We start from the raw sequence: 18,847 nt of genomic DNA, 5'->3' as shown, positions 1-18,847 counted from the left end.
CACTCGACTCGATTGGAGAGAACTAATGGAGTCGATCATGGTCTCACACACTCAACTCGATCGGAGAGAGGCAATGGAGTCGATCATTGTCTCACACACTTGACTCGATCGGAGAGAGGCAATGGAGTCGATCATGGACTCACACACTCGACTCGATCAGAGAGAGGCAATGGAGTCAATCATAGACTCACACACTCAACTTGATTGGAGAGAACTAATGGAGTCGATCATGGGGTTACACACTCGACTCGATCGGAGAGAGGCAATGGAGTCGATCATGGGCTCACACACTCAACGACTCATTCGGAGAGAGGCAATGGAGTCGATCATGGTCTCACACACTCAACGACAAGATCGGAGAGAGGCAATGGAGTCGATCATGGGCTCACACACTCAACGACTCGTTCAGAGAGAGGCAATGGAGTGGATCATGGTCTCACACACTCAACGACATGATCGGAGAGAGGCAATGGAGTCGATCATGGGCTCACACACTCAACGACTCGTTCAGAGAGAGGCAATGGAGTGGATCATGGTCTCACTCACTCGATGACTCGATCAGAGAGAGGCAATGGAGTCGATCATGGTCCCTCACACTCAACTGGATCAGGGAGAAGCAATGGAGTCGATCATCTCACACACTCAACTCGTTCGGAGAAAGGCAATGGAGTCGATCATTGTCTCACACACTTGACGACTCGATCAGGGAGAAGCAATGGAGTCCATGGTCTCACGCACTCAATGACTTGATCGGAGAGAGGCAATAGAGTCGATCATGGTCTCACGCACTCGACTCGATCAGAGAGAAGCAATGGAGTCGATCATGGGTTCACGCACTCAAAGACTCGATTGGAGAGAAGCAATGGAGTCGATCATGGTCTCACACACTCGACGACTCGATCGGAGAGAAGCAATGGAGTCGATCATAGTCTCACACACTCGACGACTCGATTGGAGAGAGGCAATGAAGTCAATCATGGTCTCACACACTCGACTCGATTGGAGAGAGGCAATGGAGTCGATCATGGTCTCACACACTCGACTCGATTGGAGAGAAGCAATGGAGTCGATCATGGTCTCACACACTCGACGACTCGATTGAAGAGAACTAATGGAGTCGATCATGGTCTCACTCACTCGACTCGATTGGAGAGAAGCAATGGAGTCGATCATGGTCTCACACACTCGACTCGATTGGAGAGAGGCAATGGAGTCGATCATGGTCTCACACACTCGACGACTCGATTGGAGAGAACTAATGGAGTCGATCATGGTCTCACACACTCGACTCGATCGGAGAGAGGCAATGGAGTCGATCATTGTCTCACACACTCGACTCGATCGGAGAGAGGCAATGGAGCCGATCATGGACTCACACACTCGACTCGATTGGAGAGAACTAATGGAGTCGATCATGGTCTCACACACTCAACTCAATCGGAGAGAGGCAATGGAGTCGATCATTGACTCACACACTCGACTCCATCGGAGAGAGGCAATGGAGTCGATCATTGTCTCACACACTCGACTCGATCGGAGAGAGGCAATGGAGTCGATCATGGACTCACACACTCGACTCGATCAGAGAGAGGCAATGGAGTCAATCATTGTCTCACACACTCAACTTGATTGGAGAGAACTAATGGAGTCGATCATGGTCTCACACACTCGACTCAATCGGAGAGAGGCAATGGAGTCGATCATGGTCCCTCACACTCAACGACTCGTTCAGAGAGAGGCAATGGAGTGGATCATGGTCTCACACACTCAATGACATGATCGGAGAGAGGCAATGGAGTCGATCATGGTCTCACACCCTCAACGACTCGTTCAGAGAGAGGCAATGGAGTGGATCATGGTCTCACTCACTCGATGACTCGATCAGAGAGAGGCAATGGAGTCGATCATGGTCCCTCACACTCAACTGGATCAGGGAGAAGCAATGGAGTCGATCATGGGCTCACACACTCGACGACTCGATCGGAGAGAAGTAATGGAGTCGATCATTGTCTCACATACTTGACGATTCGATCAGAGAGAGGCAATAGAGTCGATCATGGTCTCACACACTCGACTCGATTGGAGAGAAGCAATGGAGTTGATCACGGTCTCACACACTCAACGACTCGATTGAAGAGAACTAATGGAGTCGATCATGGTCTCACTCACTCAACTCGATTGGAGAGAAGCAATGGAGTCGATCATGGTCTCACACACTCGACTCGATTGGAGAGAGGCAATGGAGTCGATCATGGTCTCACACACTCGACGACTCGATTGGAGAGAACTAATGGAGTCGATCATGGTCTCACACACTCGACTCGATCGGAGAGAGGCAATGGAGTCGATCATTGTCTCACACACTCGACTCGATCGGAGAGAGGCAATGGAGCCGATCATGGACTCACACACTCGACTCGATTGGAGAGAACTAATGGAGTCGATCATGGTCTCACACACTCAACTCGATCGGAGAGAGGCAATGGAGTCGATCATTGACTCACACACTCGACTCGATCGGAGAGAGGCAATGGAGTTGATCATTGTCTCACACACTCAACTCAATCGGAGAGAGGCAATGGAGTCGATCATGGACTCACACACTCGACTCGATCAGAGAGAGGCAATGGAGTCGATCATTGACTCACACACTCGACTTGATTGGAGAGAACTAATGGAGTCGATCATGGGGTTACACACTCGACTCGATCGGAGAGAGGCAATGGAGTCGGTCATGGTCCCTCACACTCGACGACTCGATTGGAGAGAGGCAATGGAGTCGATCATTGACTCACACACTCGACTCGATTGGAGAGAACTAATGGAGTCAATCATGGTCTCACACACTCGACTCGATCAGAGAGAGGCAATGGAGTCGATCATTGACTCACACACTCGACTCGATCAGAGAGAGGCAATGGAGTCGATCATTGTCTCACACACTCGACTCGATCGGAGAGAGGCAATGGAGCCGATCATGGACTCACACACTCGACTCGATTGGAGAGAACTAATGGAGTCAATCATGGTCTCACACACTCGACTCGATCAGAGAGAGGCAATGGAGTCGATCATTGACTCACACACTCGACTCGATCAGAGAGAGGCAATGGAGTCGATCATTGTCTCACACACTCGACTCGATCGGAGAGAGGCAATGGAGCCGATCATGGACTCACACACTCGACTCGATTGGAGAGAACTAATGGAGTCGATCATGGTCTCACACACTCGACTCAATCGGAGAGAGGCAATGGAGTCGATCATTGACTCACACACTCGACTCGATCAGAGAGAGGCAATGGAGTCGATCATTGACTCACACACTCGACTCGATCAGAGAGAGGCAATGGAGTCGATAATGGACTCCTGCCCCGTCTGTAGGCTGCCACGCCTCTTGGCTGCACATTTCACTCAGAATCTCACCGAACTCCCTTGGAGACAGCAAAGTGCCAGATCACTCAATTGTCACAAAAAAACACTCCATCAAATTGTAAATCACAGGTTCCAATCACATGCAGCTTAGTAGAAGAGTCATACTTGAAGGAAAAGGAAGTAAAAGAAGTAGTTTTGTGAACTGTACGCAAAATGCCACTGTTATTCACTGGTGCCATCTTGCCACTTCCTGAGCCATCAGTCTCAAAGTTGCACAGTTGAACCCAATACATCATGAAGTAAAAAACTGATAATTTTATCTATTCACTCTGATATCAGTCTGTAGCTATTTCTGATTTGTACATTTCATGCTGGTCGTTCCATGGAATTCGTTATGTATTATTTGTAGAAATAGTTTACCAATGTACAGCATGCATAGTTTACCCCAGGTATGGGACATTTCTTCCAAGCCACTCATATTCCTATCTTACAACAACATGGCAGTGTTTTCCTCTTTCTTCCTTTTTTCTTATGTTTCACCATAAGTCTATTCTTCTGTCTATTTACCATTCAGCGTTTCTCAGCCTGTCTTTGTGTCGTCCTGCTTCCTCATCTGGGAAGGATCATGTCTGCTGTTCAGTATTGTTAATCAGACGTGGTCCAAAATGTAATGGTTTCATCAACCAACATTTCTGATCTCATGTCTCAATGCTTGTCTTCAATCTATCTACTAGATACCATGGATATCCAGCAAATTAAATTATGAAACAAAGTGATTTATTCATTAAAAGAACTAAAAAGTTAAAACATTTTTACTTACTTTTTTCTAGAGAGGCAGACAAATTACAGGCATGTTCTGCCAGTAACTTTTGAAAATGTTGCTAACCACATTTATGTAGCAGTGCACACACCCATAAAGTGAAACTTCAGAACTGGATATTTCAATTTTCTTCAAAGATCCTGGCCGACAAGTGGGTGTCTTGGTTGCTAGCCAGTTTTGTTAGGCAGTGAAGATGAGCTTAATTTTAAAGATTAACTTTATTTGTCAAGTGTATATCAAAACATTGAAACATACAGTGAAATGTGTCTTTTACGCCATTGGCCAACATAGAGGATTGTGCTGATGTAGCCCGCAAGTGTTGCCATGTTCCAGTGCTAACATAGTATGCCCACAGCTTTACTAACGCTAACTGTAGGTCTCTGCAATGTGTGAGGGAACCAGGGGAAACCCATGTGGTTGGAGGAAAAGCACACAAACTCCTTACAAACAACGGTGGGAATTGAAGCCCGATTGGTGATTGCACTAGCCGCTACACTGCTACACTAACGTGCTGCCTGCTAGCTGCGTGGTTAGCTGATGCAGAGTCTTGATCTAAAGTGCCAGCAGCTCCTTTCCTTCCCTCTCCACTGAGACTCCAGCATTTGCATTATTGTGTCTCCTTGGGCGTACACTAACCTTCCAGTATGTGATCGCAACCTACTGCAACTTCTCAAATGGCAGGAGGAGAAGATGGCGGCTCGACACAGCACGCGTAGCCTTTCCGGTGAAATGATATTGTATTGTTAAATAGGGGACGCGCACAATTCTGATTTGATGGAGAAGGCCGTGAGAGCATGGGAGAACATCTGGAGGAACTTCTGAAATGCCCAGTTTGCTGCCGCTGCTACTGTGCGATCGAGAATCTCCGGAGGGAAAGCCTCAAAATCCTTGGCTTTGCCTGCTGCTGGCGGCCGGGGCTGGGGTCGAAGCGTTCAGCAGAGATGGTGCTTGGTGCTCGGTATTGAAGAGCTGGTCGGAGCTCGAAGTTTTCGGACGACTCAGAGTGGGACTGTGGTCGGGTATGGCAGGGAGAGTTTTCTTCCTTCTCCCGTCTGTGTGAGATGTGGGACTTTCGAGAGACTTTGAACTTTTTACCGTGCTAAATGGCCTGTTCTTCATCAAGTTACGGTATTGCTTGCACTGTTGTAACTATTATGTTATAATTATGTGGTTTTTGTCAGTTTTTCAGTCTTGGTCTGTCCTGTGTTTCTGTGATATCACACCGGAGGAATATTGTATCATTTCTTAATGCATGCATTACTAAATGACAATAAAAGAGGACTGCGTGTCTTCATAATCTAATCTAATCTAAATGACTCTTCATACCTGCACTCTTGATAATGTTCTAGTGAGCCCAGAATCACATTTCCAAATGTTATACTCTCTTTATAGTGAAGAGACTAAAACTGTATATTCTCTGAAAAGCACGACCTTTTGAAGTACAAAGGACCTTCTCTTGGTTGTGTAGAGTTCATATGCGGCATCACAATTGGATCACAGTGAAGCTATACACAGTTACAGAAAAGCATCTGTTTTGTGAAGCCAGTTTTCTGGTTGGCTCTCCACAACCTGTGTATACGGTATGATCTTTGCAGCTTGTCAGGAGCTGCACTGCCAAGTCCACAACCTGCGTATACGGTATGATCTTTGCAGCTCGTCAGGAACTGCACTGCCAAGCCTACTGTTCAGGAGCTGACAAAGAGAGGGTGGCGGCTACTGCAAAGAAAAAGATGGATGCAGACAGTGATGAGGAGGCTGAAGTTAATTCAGTCCTGCCATGTGTTCTTTGCCTGCCTCTGTAAAGTGGAGCAGGTTATATGGTTTTGTACACATAGAGAAACGCTTTGCAAAAGAGAATTTACTGATAGAAGCTACTAAATAGAAATTGCTAACAATCTGGCTGGCATTTTAAAACACCAGCTTCACTGAATTGTTCATTTTACCTGCACTTCTTAAATGATCACAGTGCTTTGGTTTTGCTTTTGGTTTTAAAGTTTTCACATTATCTTAACAAATTTGTTATTTCTACACATGAAACTTATTTCTCAGCTTGGACAACCATCTCTTTGGAATAAGTATAATCTATCGACACTGGTAATAATTGATTTTCCTCTTCACTTATTCCTCTCCTGTAGTACAATGCTCCAAATTTGACAGTAATTTGCATGTAGTTAGCACCTTGTATCCGAAGAGCAGTTTATAGGAGAGATGATTTGCCAAAAAATAGATTAAAGTCCTAAAGAACGTGGGAGTAATAGCAATGTTGGAAGGCAGGACCAACAAGAAATTGAAAATTATTTCAAAGCTCTGTTTATAGTACTTCTGTATGCTTTCAGATTTATCCAAGATAGTGAGGAGAATGCTTTTCTTTCAGACTTTACACCTGATCTGAGAGACGTTTTCCCTCCACTTGGCATGAGCCTCCAGTAAGCCATTTTATGGGCAAATCAACAAAGGATGCTTGACAGCTGTGGCAGGGCTTCAGTTCCAGCTGAACTCAGTGCCTTCTGTGCTTGCTTTGGCCGTCAGAACATGGAGGTCCCATCATCAATTCCCACATCCCCTGATGATCCTGTGGTCTTGTTCCCTGAAGCTAATGTGCAGGCTGCCTTCAGGAGGCTGAATTCATGGAAAGCATCTGGACTGGGTGGCGTGTGGCCAAGTGGTTAAGGCGTCGGTCGGTCTAGTGATCTGAAGGTCGCTAGTTCAAGCCTCAGCTGAGGTGTTGTGTCCTTGAGCAAGGCACTTAACCACACATTGCTCTGCGACGACACCAGTGCCAAGCTGTATCAGTCCTAGTGCCCTTCCCATGGACAACATCGGTGGCGTGGAAAGGGGAGACTTGCAGCATGGGCAACTGCTGGTCTTCCATACAACCTTGCCCAGGCCTGCGCCCAGGACACATTCCAAGGCGCAAATCCATGGTCTCACGAGACTAACGGATGCCTATCAATATCCATCTATCTGGACTGGACAGGGTACCTGGCCACTTACTAAAAATCTGTGCTGACCATCTGGCTGGTGTGTTCAGAGAGATCTTTTAACCTCCCGCTTCAGCAGTGTGTGATACCCACCTGCTTCAAGCAGGTTTCAATCATACCAGTCAAGAAGACTGTGCCTCAAAGACTGTCACCCAGTTGCACTTCCAATCCACAGTGATGAAGTGTTTTGAGAGGCTGGTGATGAAACATATCAGCTCCTGCCTGAGAGGCGACTTGGATCCGCTCCAATTTGCCCACTGAAGCAACAGGTCCTCAGCAGATGCCATCTCAATCTTGGAACATTTGGACAGCAGAGATGCATACATCAGGATGCATTTTATTGACTACAGCTCAGCATTCAGTTCCATCATGCCCTCAAAACTAATCAATAAGCTCCAAGACCTTGGCCTCAACATACATCCTTGTGCAATTGGATCCCAGATTTCCTTACTTGACTTCATGAGAGGGAAACCAGAGGTCCGTGAGCCAGAACTGATCTGAGGATCGGGGTGGAGAGTGTTAGCAACTTTAAATTTCTGGGTGTTACTATTTCAGAGGACCTGTCCTGGACCTAGCACATAAGTGCAATAGTGAAGAAAGCATGGTAGTGCCTTTACTTCCTTTAGAGTCTGCAGAAAATCGCCATGACATCAAAAACATTGACAAACTTTGATAGATGTGTAGTGGAGATGTATACTGACTGGTTACATCATGGCCTAGTATGGAAACACCAAAGCCTTTGAACAGAAAATCCTACAAAAAGTAATGGATGCAGCCCAAGTGTGTGAGAAAGAGAATGCTGGATCTTCAGTTCCCAAGACTCAAGGCTTTAGAAAGTTCACTATACTTCTTCCACTCTCTGTTTTAAGCAACTAATTAAAACCTATCACTCTAAACTTTTGCTTATTTTCCCTAACATCTCCTTGTGTGATGCATATCAGATTTAGGTTGCTGACATTGTGTGAAGCACTCTGTTCTTCACAAGATTAAATATGAACTGTTTTAGAGCAAGTTTTTTGTCTTAATATCCAGTGCTTTGAAATTACACAGGTAATCACATTATTTTACTCCAGTATTTTCATCCATACTCTCCACTGGCATTTACAGAGATGACTAGTTATTACAATTATAAGCATTTTGCTAATGAATCTGCTGCATAAAAACTAAAACTTGAATCTAAAGATAGAAATCTACTAAGGGTGCTTAAGTACATATTTTTGTAAATAACTGTTAGGTAACATTATCTGCAAGCATATGTTAGTACAGCAAAAATGCACGTGTTAGAAATGGAAAAAAAAGATGCATTGTTAACCCTCAATGAACAAAACATGTTAGAATTAACCTATAGGTTATGACGTTCCAGTTGACAAAATAGAACAGGCAAGGAAAATTATTTTGTCACGGATTATTTGAAACTGAAGGAGATTTACTTCAAGAACTCCTGTAAGAGATTTTAATATTTTGCTCCTATCAGTCTGGTGCATCAGCCAGACACCTGGAACCTGATGTGCATGGACAACAAACACAAAATGCTGGAGGAACTCAGGAAGTCACACAGTATCTATGGAGAGGAATAAACAATTGGCAGATGAAGGGTTGCAGCTTGAATCACTGAATAGGTATTCCTCTTTGTAGATGCTGCCTGACCTGAGTTCGTTCAGCATTTTGTGTATGTTGCTGTGGATTTCCAGTATCTGCAGAATCTCATGTGTTTCTGATGTGCAAGAATTTTCATAATATTTTGCAACCCATCTAATCTGACTTTATCGCCTTCAAAGGGTTAACAATGTAGGGTGGATGAGGAATGAGGAAACTCTTCAAACCAGTGAACATAGATTTAATTGGCACCTTCTCCCGTTATTCTGAATGCAATTCATTGACGCCTGTACGGAGGAGGAAATGTTAGATCAAATCAATATGAATGCTGCAGATAATCAAAAATCTTGTTGTCTCATCACAGATGTTGCAAAGGAAAGAAAAATGACATCCAGAGCACAGCAGACAACTAAACCTTTCATGGCGAAGACTGGGCTGACTCTGCTCAAAGAATGCTGTGGATTCACCTGCTCCATCATGTAAAAGTCAAAGATTTTAAAAACTGAATGTTTTGCAGGAATCACCACAGAAGTATGGATGGGATTATAAATATTTCACTATTGCATCATCCCAAATTGATAATTGTGTAAAACCAGTTCATATTCATACTTGGCAAAGTGATGTATTTATTGGACTGGCAGCCACTAACCAAGATGCTGCAGGAGTCCATTCAGCTGTCCGAGCTATTTGACTATTCCATAAGATAATGGCTGATGTAAATCTTATCTCCAGTAATCTTCCCTTCAATTGTTTCTTTTGAAGCTCTTAAAAGCAGTCTGCGAATCTTAGTTGTGACACTAATTGACCCAATATCCACGACACTTCAGATTTTCACTGCAAACTGCATGAAAAGTGCTTTCTGATCTCACTCCTGAATGTAATAACTCTAAGTTCCTCACTGGAAGAAACTGTCCGTGCTTCATTGAAGCCTTTTTATCATGTCAAACACCTTGGTTAGATTACCCTCTGCTTTCTAAATGCAAGACTACTGGCCACACTTAAGGCACATATTATCCTCACATTTTAACACTTTAAACTCTGGTGTCATTCTGGCAAATCCCTTTTATGGATTCTGCTCAAAACAGACCATCGTATCCTGATGTGATCTGACCATTGCAATAAAGATCAGCGTTGCATATGTCCTTGTAACTTCTTAGTCGTTTTGCACTAGCTTTCAATGACTTGTCTGAACAGAGAACCAAATCCCTTTGTTCTTCAACAGTTACAAGTTATTCTTTATTGCAAAATTATTATTTTACCTGGGAAAATGACATCAAATTTCCCTTCCTCCCTGATCCACCTGGCCCCCGTTACTCGGTGTCTTTCCCTCCACCACCGTCTCTCACTGGTTCCCCTCCCCACCTCTTATCCTTTATCCCATACTCTACCATCCTCTCTTCCCAGCCCTTTGTCATGTCTGCCTATCCCCTCCCAGCTTCCAATGTCATTCCCACTAATCTCCTTCCCTCATCTGCTTATCATCCCCTTACCTGGATCCACCTATCACCTGCTAGCATTTGTTCCACCCCTTCCCTCCATTTTTTTATACTGGCTATCTAACTTCTATCCTTCCAGTCCAGTTGAAGGCTCTTGACCTGAAACCTTCACTGTCCATTTCCCTCCATAAATCCTGCCTGTCCCACTAAGTTCCTCCAATGTCTATCTGTTGTATCAGCTTTCCTTGCACTGATCCATCTTCCGTAGAAGTCATATAATCTGTTAGCGTCCTTTTACAACACTCTTCTTGCACGGAAAGCCCACGGTGCCTCCTACCCTTGGGTCTTCAGCAAACTCGGATAATGCCTTTGACAAATCTGATCAAATTGAGCACCTAGTACTTATGCCAGATTTATCAACTGTCACAGCGGATTAGATGCCAGTTATGCTTTATTTATTACATAGCACAAACTCTGACAGAAGAAGAGAGGGCTGGCAGTCCTGGACAGCAGCAAATGTAAGCTGTGGGAAATCAGTATAAAGCCTCTCTCCTTTCAGATTACAATGCACCTTTTCAATCCTAAAGCTGATCAAAGGGTATAATTTCTTCATTGGTGTCTCACTGGCAAAGCCTCAAAGTGAACACCACCAGCAGATTACAACTGGATTAAAGTGATGAAAGTTCCAGTAAAATAATCATTTTCTTTAATTTATTCCATTCAGCCTGCATTGCTAAGGTTTATATCCCAGTACTAAATGAAATTTTGTGTCATTTGCTCTTTGACAAGGTGGTGATCTTTCTTCTGAATGGACTTCTTTGAGCCTGATTGAGTACCTTTATTCATTCATGAATTGCACACAGAGGAAGTTTATTTTTCCATATACTTGAAGAGCCCCTTGTGACTACATGTGACTTTGACCCAACATTTGTTCAAATGTTAAATGGTAAAATAATTTGTCATCTCTGCTATTGATCTAATATGTGTTCCCCATATCACTAACTCAGAAAATCAGAATCCGGTTTATTTTCCCTGACATAAGTTGTGAAATTTGTTGCTCTGTGGCAGCAGTACTGTGCAATTATAAGTAGTCAGGCACTTTCATTTCTTTTAAAGTAAGATGTACCCCAAAGATAAAGAAACTCTAGTCATTTTTCTTGTAAGGTTTACATTTTTCTGAATATTACCAGTTTCCTGAATTTTCTTCATACAGCCGAACAGACCAAGAACTATATTAAAATAAGATTCCAGTCAGTGTTCCTACTTCTTCATCTAGATCCAGTATTTGTTAGATTTAACCTATCCACTTTGGTTATTCCACCCAATGAGAAAATAAAATATTTTCTTAATATACAATTGCAAAAATAATATGTAATACAAGTGACGACTGATGATGGCTGTTATCTGTTAGGATATCTTATTTATCTAATACATACAGTGGATTCCGGTCAATTGGGACACATTGGGACCAGTACATTTTGGCCCAATTAAGTGGGCTGCCCCAATTAGCTGAAGTTTCATGGAAGTTGTTAAAAAGGTATAAAAAAAAGGCAAATTGATTAACAAATTATGCATTTATAATAAATTAGATACAGAACAAATTAGAACACTAACAATAGTACAACAGTACAATCAAACTATGTATTAGTTCTGAATAGTTATCAACAGAGGAATTCATCCAATATGCACATTGAACAAAATCAAAACAGACACCTAGTGCAGATAATGAACTGCCTTTGTGCAATGCTATTGACAATTGCATCCTCCAAATCTTCATTTTCATTATAACATTCAAAATGATACTCGATACTTTCAAATTGTTCATAGTTCTTAACTTGTTGAAGTAGTAAAATCATTTAATTTTTATTCTGGCTGTTTCTGGCATTTCTAAGCCTGAGTACTTGAAGCCGCAATAAGCAGAACAGTTCTAAATTGTCTTACTGCATATTTTTCGCTAACTATCAGTGAAAAAAATCACTACTTTTTGAACACAAGTGCACTCAACTGATGCTATTTAAAATTTTTACTCTAAGTACGGTGTAGCGGCTACAGGCCACAGAAGAGCACACGACTGACACTAGTTAGAACTTGTTCGGCAACAATCTCCTGCCCCAATTAAGCAACCTAGTGTCCCAAATAAAGGAAGGGAATCCTGACTAAATGCTGCCTGATTATTCATTTCTATAGATGTTGCCTGACCTGCTAAGTTTCTCCAGCATTTTGTGCGTGTTGCTTTGGAATTCCAGCATCTACAAACTTTCTTGTGTTCATAATTTTCTCAATTAGTTTTTGTTTTTGAAGAGTTGTCCTAAATAACTGGCTGCCCTGATTAATTGATGGAGCAATTAACTGTAATCTACTGTTTTGGTATTGGTTATTATCATCACATGTACCAGGATACAGTGAAAGGCTTGTCTTGTGATTTGTCATTAAGATTGAATCATTACGCAGTGCCTTGAGCTAGAATAAAGTAAAACAATAACAATGCAGAATGAAGTGTAAAAAGCTACTAAAAAAAGTGTAGTGCAGGAAACGATAAAGTGCAAGATGATAATGAAGTAGATTGTGAGGCTAAGAGTCCATCTTGTTGTACAGGAAATCCATTCAAGAGACTGATAGCTTGACGCAATCTACCTCATTTGTTTCTTATATGCATGTGGTTTTGAGAGACGAAAATGCACCCTGTGCACCATGATAAATCAGTGACAATACTGACTCATTGTTTTATAGGATAGAGTGATAGGATAGTATACAGTCCATTGAGTCTGTCTGTAATAACCAAATAACCTACCAATGAGCACATTCTTTGGGATGTTGGAAGAAACCAGGGCAGCTGGGGAAATCCATGCAATCACATGGTGAAAATTTAATCTCCATACAGATATCCAGGATTTCACCCAGATTGATGGAAAAAATATCTTCCTTAATTTGGTCCAGAAATACATTTTATTTATGTAGTAACCAATTACAAAAAAAAAATTCCAATTGTCAAACATCAGAAAATCTGCAGAATCTGGAAATGCAAGCAACACACACAAAATGAGATTGTTGAACAAGTTAGGTCTTTATTCTTTGGAGCGTAGAAGGTTGAGAGGGGACTTGATAGAGGTGTTTAAAATTATGAGGGGGATTGATAGAGTTGACGTGGATAGGCTTTTTCCATTGAGAGTGGGGGAGATTCAAACAAGAGGGCATGAGTTGAGAGTTAAAGGGCAAAAGTTTAGGGGGAACTTCTTTACTCAGAGAGTGGTGGCTGTGTGGAATAAGCTTCCAGCAGAAGTGGCTGAGGCAGGTTCGATGTTGTCGTTTAAAGTTAAATTGGATATATATACGGACAGGAAGGGAATGGAGGGTTATGGACCAAGTGCAGGTCGGTGGGACTAGGTGAGAGTAGGAGTTCGGCACGGACTAGAATGGCCGAGCTGGCTTGTTTCCATGCTGTAATTGTTATATGGTTATATGGTTAATTTCAAAGGAAAATTTGGAACTTGTGTTACCAAATAGTGCAAGGTTATCCCCTATAAAAAAATATATATTGAAGTCAATAACAAAGGCAAAGTAGAGTTTATTATCATATGCACAGGTGCAATGAAAAATTTACTTGCAACATCATCACTGACACATAGCATCATGTAATTAGCACTCACAATATTGATGGCCCGTGAGCAATACTTGGAAACTTCATGTCTAACCAAGAGATCCATGTTGGTTAACTATTTTTAATGGTAAATTATTTTATGCAAATAATAAACTTACCACCATAGGTGATCACTGAGTGATTCAGTTAATGGTAATATATATTGGTACGTTGTTGAACTTATTAATCCACATGCTTGTGCACCAACGTGAATCTCAAATAGTATTAAATATTTGATCATATGACTCAACCTAAATATAATCCCACCTCCTCCTCACCTCAAACCCCTGCCGCAAACTCACCATCATCCTTTATGATTCATTTTGGATTGTGTTCAGTGTTAACTAATTGAGAGAGAGATGGAATAAATTCACATTATATAATAATATGCAACATCCAGATGAGCAATGAAACAACTAATTGCTATAAAGCCACTTGTTTTGAAGAATATATATATAATTTCTGTTTAATAAGTGGAATGGAAAGTGCACAAAAGATGGGCCATTTATTACTTATGGCTATTATAAGGGAAAATTGTTCATTGAAGAAGCAGTCACTTTTAAAATTCTTGGTTAATTACTGAGGAACAGCATGTATCAGTTCAAAGAGGATGCCTGTTGATTGATGACCTTTTTAATACAAGTATTGTGACTATTATCAATGGCATTTTTAAGAACTGTTTCATGCATTTTGTTGTCCAGGTGTAAACATTAAGTAAAAATTGTTCTCTTTCCTGTGTGTTTTAATTACGAGCACTTGATGAAAACAGTACCTCAGGCAGTTTTGCATCATTATTCATGCACAATTGCTGTAACATCTTTAGTTTTCATATTTAATAGCACTCTGAAACTCTATAAAGGTGTTTATTTTGCATATCCCTTTAGAACATTCATTTTACATTTGTAGCTAATACAAACTTCATGAGTTGCTAGAAATATATTCTGGATTCATGCTAGCTAATTGATATATATTAGGTGTGGTTCAATGTTATATAACTAGCTCAAAAGCAGATGAATATTTCCTTATAAATGTGCTTTATATTGTAAGGTGCTTTAAGTGTTCAGAACATTGTAAGACGTTACAGAGTTATGCCTGCCCTGCTGCTTTATCTTGTCCAAAAGAAGCATGCTTCTCATGGCTAGGAAATCATAGCCAGAGAAATCCAGTAGCGTTTTGTATAGATCAATTGTTAAATGTGTGAAATAATGTATATTGTTGAAATTAACCTGCAGAATGTGATGAAGTGATAGTGCCTTGATATTGCAGTGAGGTCATACAAAATACATAAACTGCTTTTCTATAAGAATGGATTGGTATGTCTGCAGGAACTATTAAATAGATGTGAGATGAATAAATGACAATGATATAAGTAAAGTGCTGTGGTTGTACTATTTCCTTACACCATAGGGCCCAAGTCCCATCAGTTCTACTCCCTCACTCATTTTCCTACCATCTATGCTCTCTCACATGGCCATAACCTCCAGATCGATTTTTCTGCCACCTAACTATACTAGTGGCAATTAATCTTCCAGCACATCCCTGACATCCCAGAGCACCTGAGAAAAGCCCAGGTTGTCACAGGAAGAGCATGCAAACCCCACATAGACAGCACAGGATGTCAGGTCCAAATCCAGGTCACTGGAGCAGAGACAAGGCATGACTTCATAAGTATCAAATTCCAAGATACTTTGTATGTAATTTCTGCCATGCCATCTGTAACTTCATCATGATCAGATGTTTTACTTTTGCTTTGCTGTCCCATAACCGTTACTGTGTCACAAAACGAGGCAAAAGGTCCAGAATCTCAGAGAGTATCAGAGTTCATGATGAATTTCAAGACCTGTTAGAGCTTCTGATCAATAATGAAGAATACATTTCTAATTGTTCATTTTAAACAAATGTACATTGAGTTTCTAATAAGGAGCAAAGAGAGAAAGTAAGTGGAATAAATTCACTATGGTTTTAGCAACTGGTATCAGGTACTCAATGTACCTAGCATCAGCAGTTCCTGCCCTTATTCCCTTTATTTTCTTCTGAGAAATTAATTCACTCAAATCACCAAGGAGATCAGCTCCATTTGCTTTCCTCAAAGTATGCTGCAAAATTCTAGAACAGGTACATATTTGACCTCTGATGTTATTATTATTAATACTGAGTAATAAATAGATTTGAATGTTTGATCCCTTTTTAATTATTGTACCCCATCACATCTGAGACTTTGTTAACTCACTTCAAAATGATGGAATGAAAATTTCTACTTTTGCCAAATACATGGATCCTAAGAAAAGTGATGATGACAGGTTCAGGTTTACTGAGGGTAGAGCACAGCTGTAACTCTGCAAATAAAAAAACATTGAAAGTGAAACTGGTTATAATCTACATGACCAAGTTGAATGGAATGGGAATTTTCTAATTTTTTCACTCTACCATGAGCAAGATTCTGACTTTTGCTGTGAATGAACAGTCAAAAAAGGCAGCATGGTAGCATAGTGATGAGCAAAGTGCTTTACAGTACAGGCAACGCAGGTTCAATTCTCAGGCATGCCCGTAAGGAGCTTGTACATTCTCTCCGTGACCACGTGGGTTTCCTCCCACAGTCCAAAGATGTGCCTTTTGACAGGTTAATTGGTCATTGTTAATTATCCTGGGATTAGGCTGTGGTTGCTGGGCAGTGTGCCTAGAAGGATTTGTTCCATGCTGAATCTCAATAAAAAAAGAAGAAATTTCATTTTGCCATTTTATCAAGAATAAGACATTTGTTATTTTTTCTATCAATTTAATGCAATTATGCAAATTGTGGGCAGGTGAATGTGGTTCCAATAGAAATGGAGTCAAGACTGAATAGGTATGTAAAATCTTTTTGGTGTCCACTCCATTTCAGGAAAGTCTGAACTTAGTGATACATTTGTCGGTCAAAATAACTTGTCCATGTTTGATCTGTGTCTGCCTAACATCAATTAAATTGCGAGCATTTATTGCCTTCCTTAATTCCCTTTGTTCTTCAATTTTGTATTTCATTGGCTATAAGACACTTAGGGATTTTCTAAAAAGTTTGTGAAAAATGCCGTATAGATACAATTCTATCTATATCTATCTTTGAAATGGGTGGGTTGACAGGCCATGTTCAAGGACAACTAAATGTGCACTAAATTTCTATGAAACTGGAGTCTAAAAAGGACTAGAGCAGCAAGGGGCATGTTGCTTTTGGTAAAGATTGGATTTTTAAAACTATACAGTAGTTGTATGTCTATCATTATAACATTAGCTTATCAGAGTGGCAAGCAATGACCACTTCCACAATGGGAGAGTCTCACCCCTGAATTTCCCAGCCTCTTCATCATTACCTACAGACTCAGCTTGATCAGCCATACAATGACAACAACAGCAGGTTGGGTGTCTGGCCTTCTGATACTGGAAAACCTTCCACAATCTAGAAGACACAAGTTAGGAAGGTAATGAAATCCTCACCACTTGCAGTTGAATACATCTAAAACAACTTCCGAGGAGACCAATACTATCCAGGACAATGAATCAATGCTCCATTCATTACCGTAAATATTATTCATACATATTGGCTCCATTGTTATTCATAAAACTACTCTGACAACACTTCCAAATGGATAGTCATGAGAGATTTTAACATGCAGGTCGATTGGGAAAATCAGGTCGGTAATGGATCTCAAGAGTGTGAGTTTATTGAATGCCTAAGAAATAGGTTTTTAGAGCATTTTGCCATTGAGCCTACTAGGGGATCAGCTATACTAGATTAGGTGTTATGTAATCAATCAGAGGCGATTAGGGAGCTTAAGGTAAAAGAACCCTTCGGAACCAGTGATCACAGTATGATTGAGTTGAACTTGAAATTTGATAAGGAGAAAGGAAAGTCTGATGTAGCAGTATTTCAGTGGAGTAAGGGAAATTACAGTGGCATGAGAGAGGAGTTGGCTAGGGTGGATTGGTGGGAGCTGCTGGCAGGGATGTCAGCAGAGCAGTAGTGGTGTGCATTTCTGGGAAAAATGAGACAGGTGCAGGACACATGTATTCCAAAAATGAAGAAATACTCAAATTGTAAAATAGTACAATCATGGCTGACAAGGGAAGTCAAAGCCATTGTAAATGCAAAAGAAAGGGCATACAACAAAGCAAAAATTAGTGGGAAGATGAAGATTGGGAAGTTTTTAAAAACCTACTGAGAGCAACTAAAAAATCATTAGAAGGAAAAGGTGAAAAATGAAATCAAGCTAACAAATAATATCAAAGTGTATAGTAAAAGTTTTTTCAAATATGTTAAAAAATAAAGGAGAAATGAGAGTGGATATAGGACCGCTAGAAAATGAGGCAGGAGAAATAATAACGGATGGCTGATGAACTAAGTGAGTATTTTGCATCAGTCTTCACTGTGGAGGAGACTAGCAGTGTGCCCGAATTTGTAGTGTGTGAAGGAAGAGAAATGGGTGTAGTTACTATCACAAGAGAGAAGGTGCTCGAAAAGTTGAAAGAACTAAAGTTACACAAGTCACCCAGACCAGATGAGCTACACCCTAGGGATCTGAAAGAGGTAGCATTAGAGATTGTGGTGGCATTAGAAATGATCTTTCAGAAATTATTGGACTCTGGAATGGTGCCAGAGGACTGGAAAATTGCAAATGTCACTCAACTCTTTAAGAAAGGAGGAAGGCAGCAGAAAGGAAATTATAAAACAGTTAGCCTGACCTCAGTGGTTGGAAAGATGTTGGAGTCAATTGTTAAGGATGAGGTGATAGAGTACTTAGTGACACAGGGCAAGATAGTACAAAGTCAGCATGATTTCCTTCAGGGAAAATCCTGCCTGAAGAACCTATTGGAATTCTTTGGGGAGAATACAAGTAGGATAGATAAAGGGGATATAGTGGATGTTGTATATTTAGACTTTCAGAAGGCCTTTGACAAGGTGCCACACATGAGGCTGCTTACCAAGTTAAGAGCCCATGGTATTACAAGAAAGTTACAAATGTGGTTAGAG

At 41.2% G+C, this 18,847-nt stretch overlaps 1 protein-coding gene across 1 annotated transcript in view; it reads left to right on the top strand.

Annotated features, from left to right (window-relative positions):
• Positions 1 to 15,332, top strand: part of LOC134360229 (bMERB domain-containing protein 1-like) — an 87,550-nt gene extending 72,218 nt beyond the window's left edge. The window contains exon 6 of the mRNA XM_063074316.1: positions 9,137 to 15,332. Coding sequence (XP_062930386.1) covers positions 9,137 to 9,255 — 119 coding nt within the window. The 3' untranslated portion in view covers positions 9,256 to 15,332. The remainder of the gene's footprint in view (positions 1 to 9,136) is intronic.
• The last annotated feature ends 3,515 nt before the right edge of the window (positions 15,333 to 18,847 follow it).

The sequence above is a fragment of the Mobula hypostoma genome, chromosome 22 (genome assembly GCF_963921235.1).
Source record: "Mobula hypostoma chromosome 22, sMobHyp1.1, whole genome shotgun sequence".
In the NCBI taxonomy this organism is placed as follows: domain Eukaryota; kingdom Metazoa; phylum Chordata; class Chondrichthyes; order Myliobatiformes; family Myliobatidae; genus Mobula; species Mobula hypostoma.
This window is presented reverse-complemented; position numbering and strand designations above follow the sequence as displayed.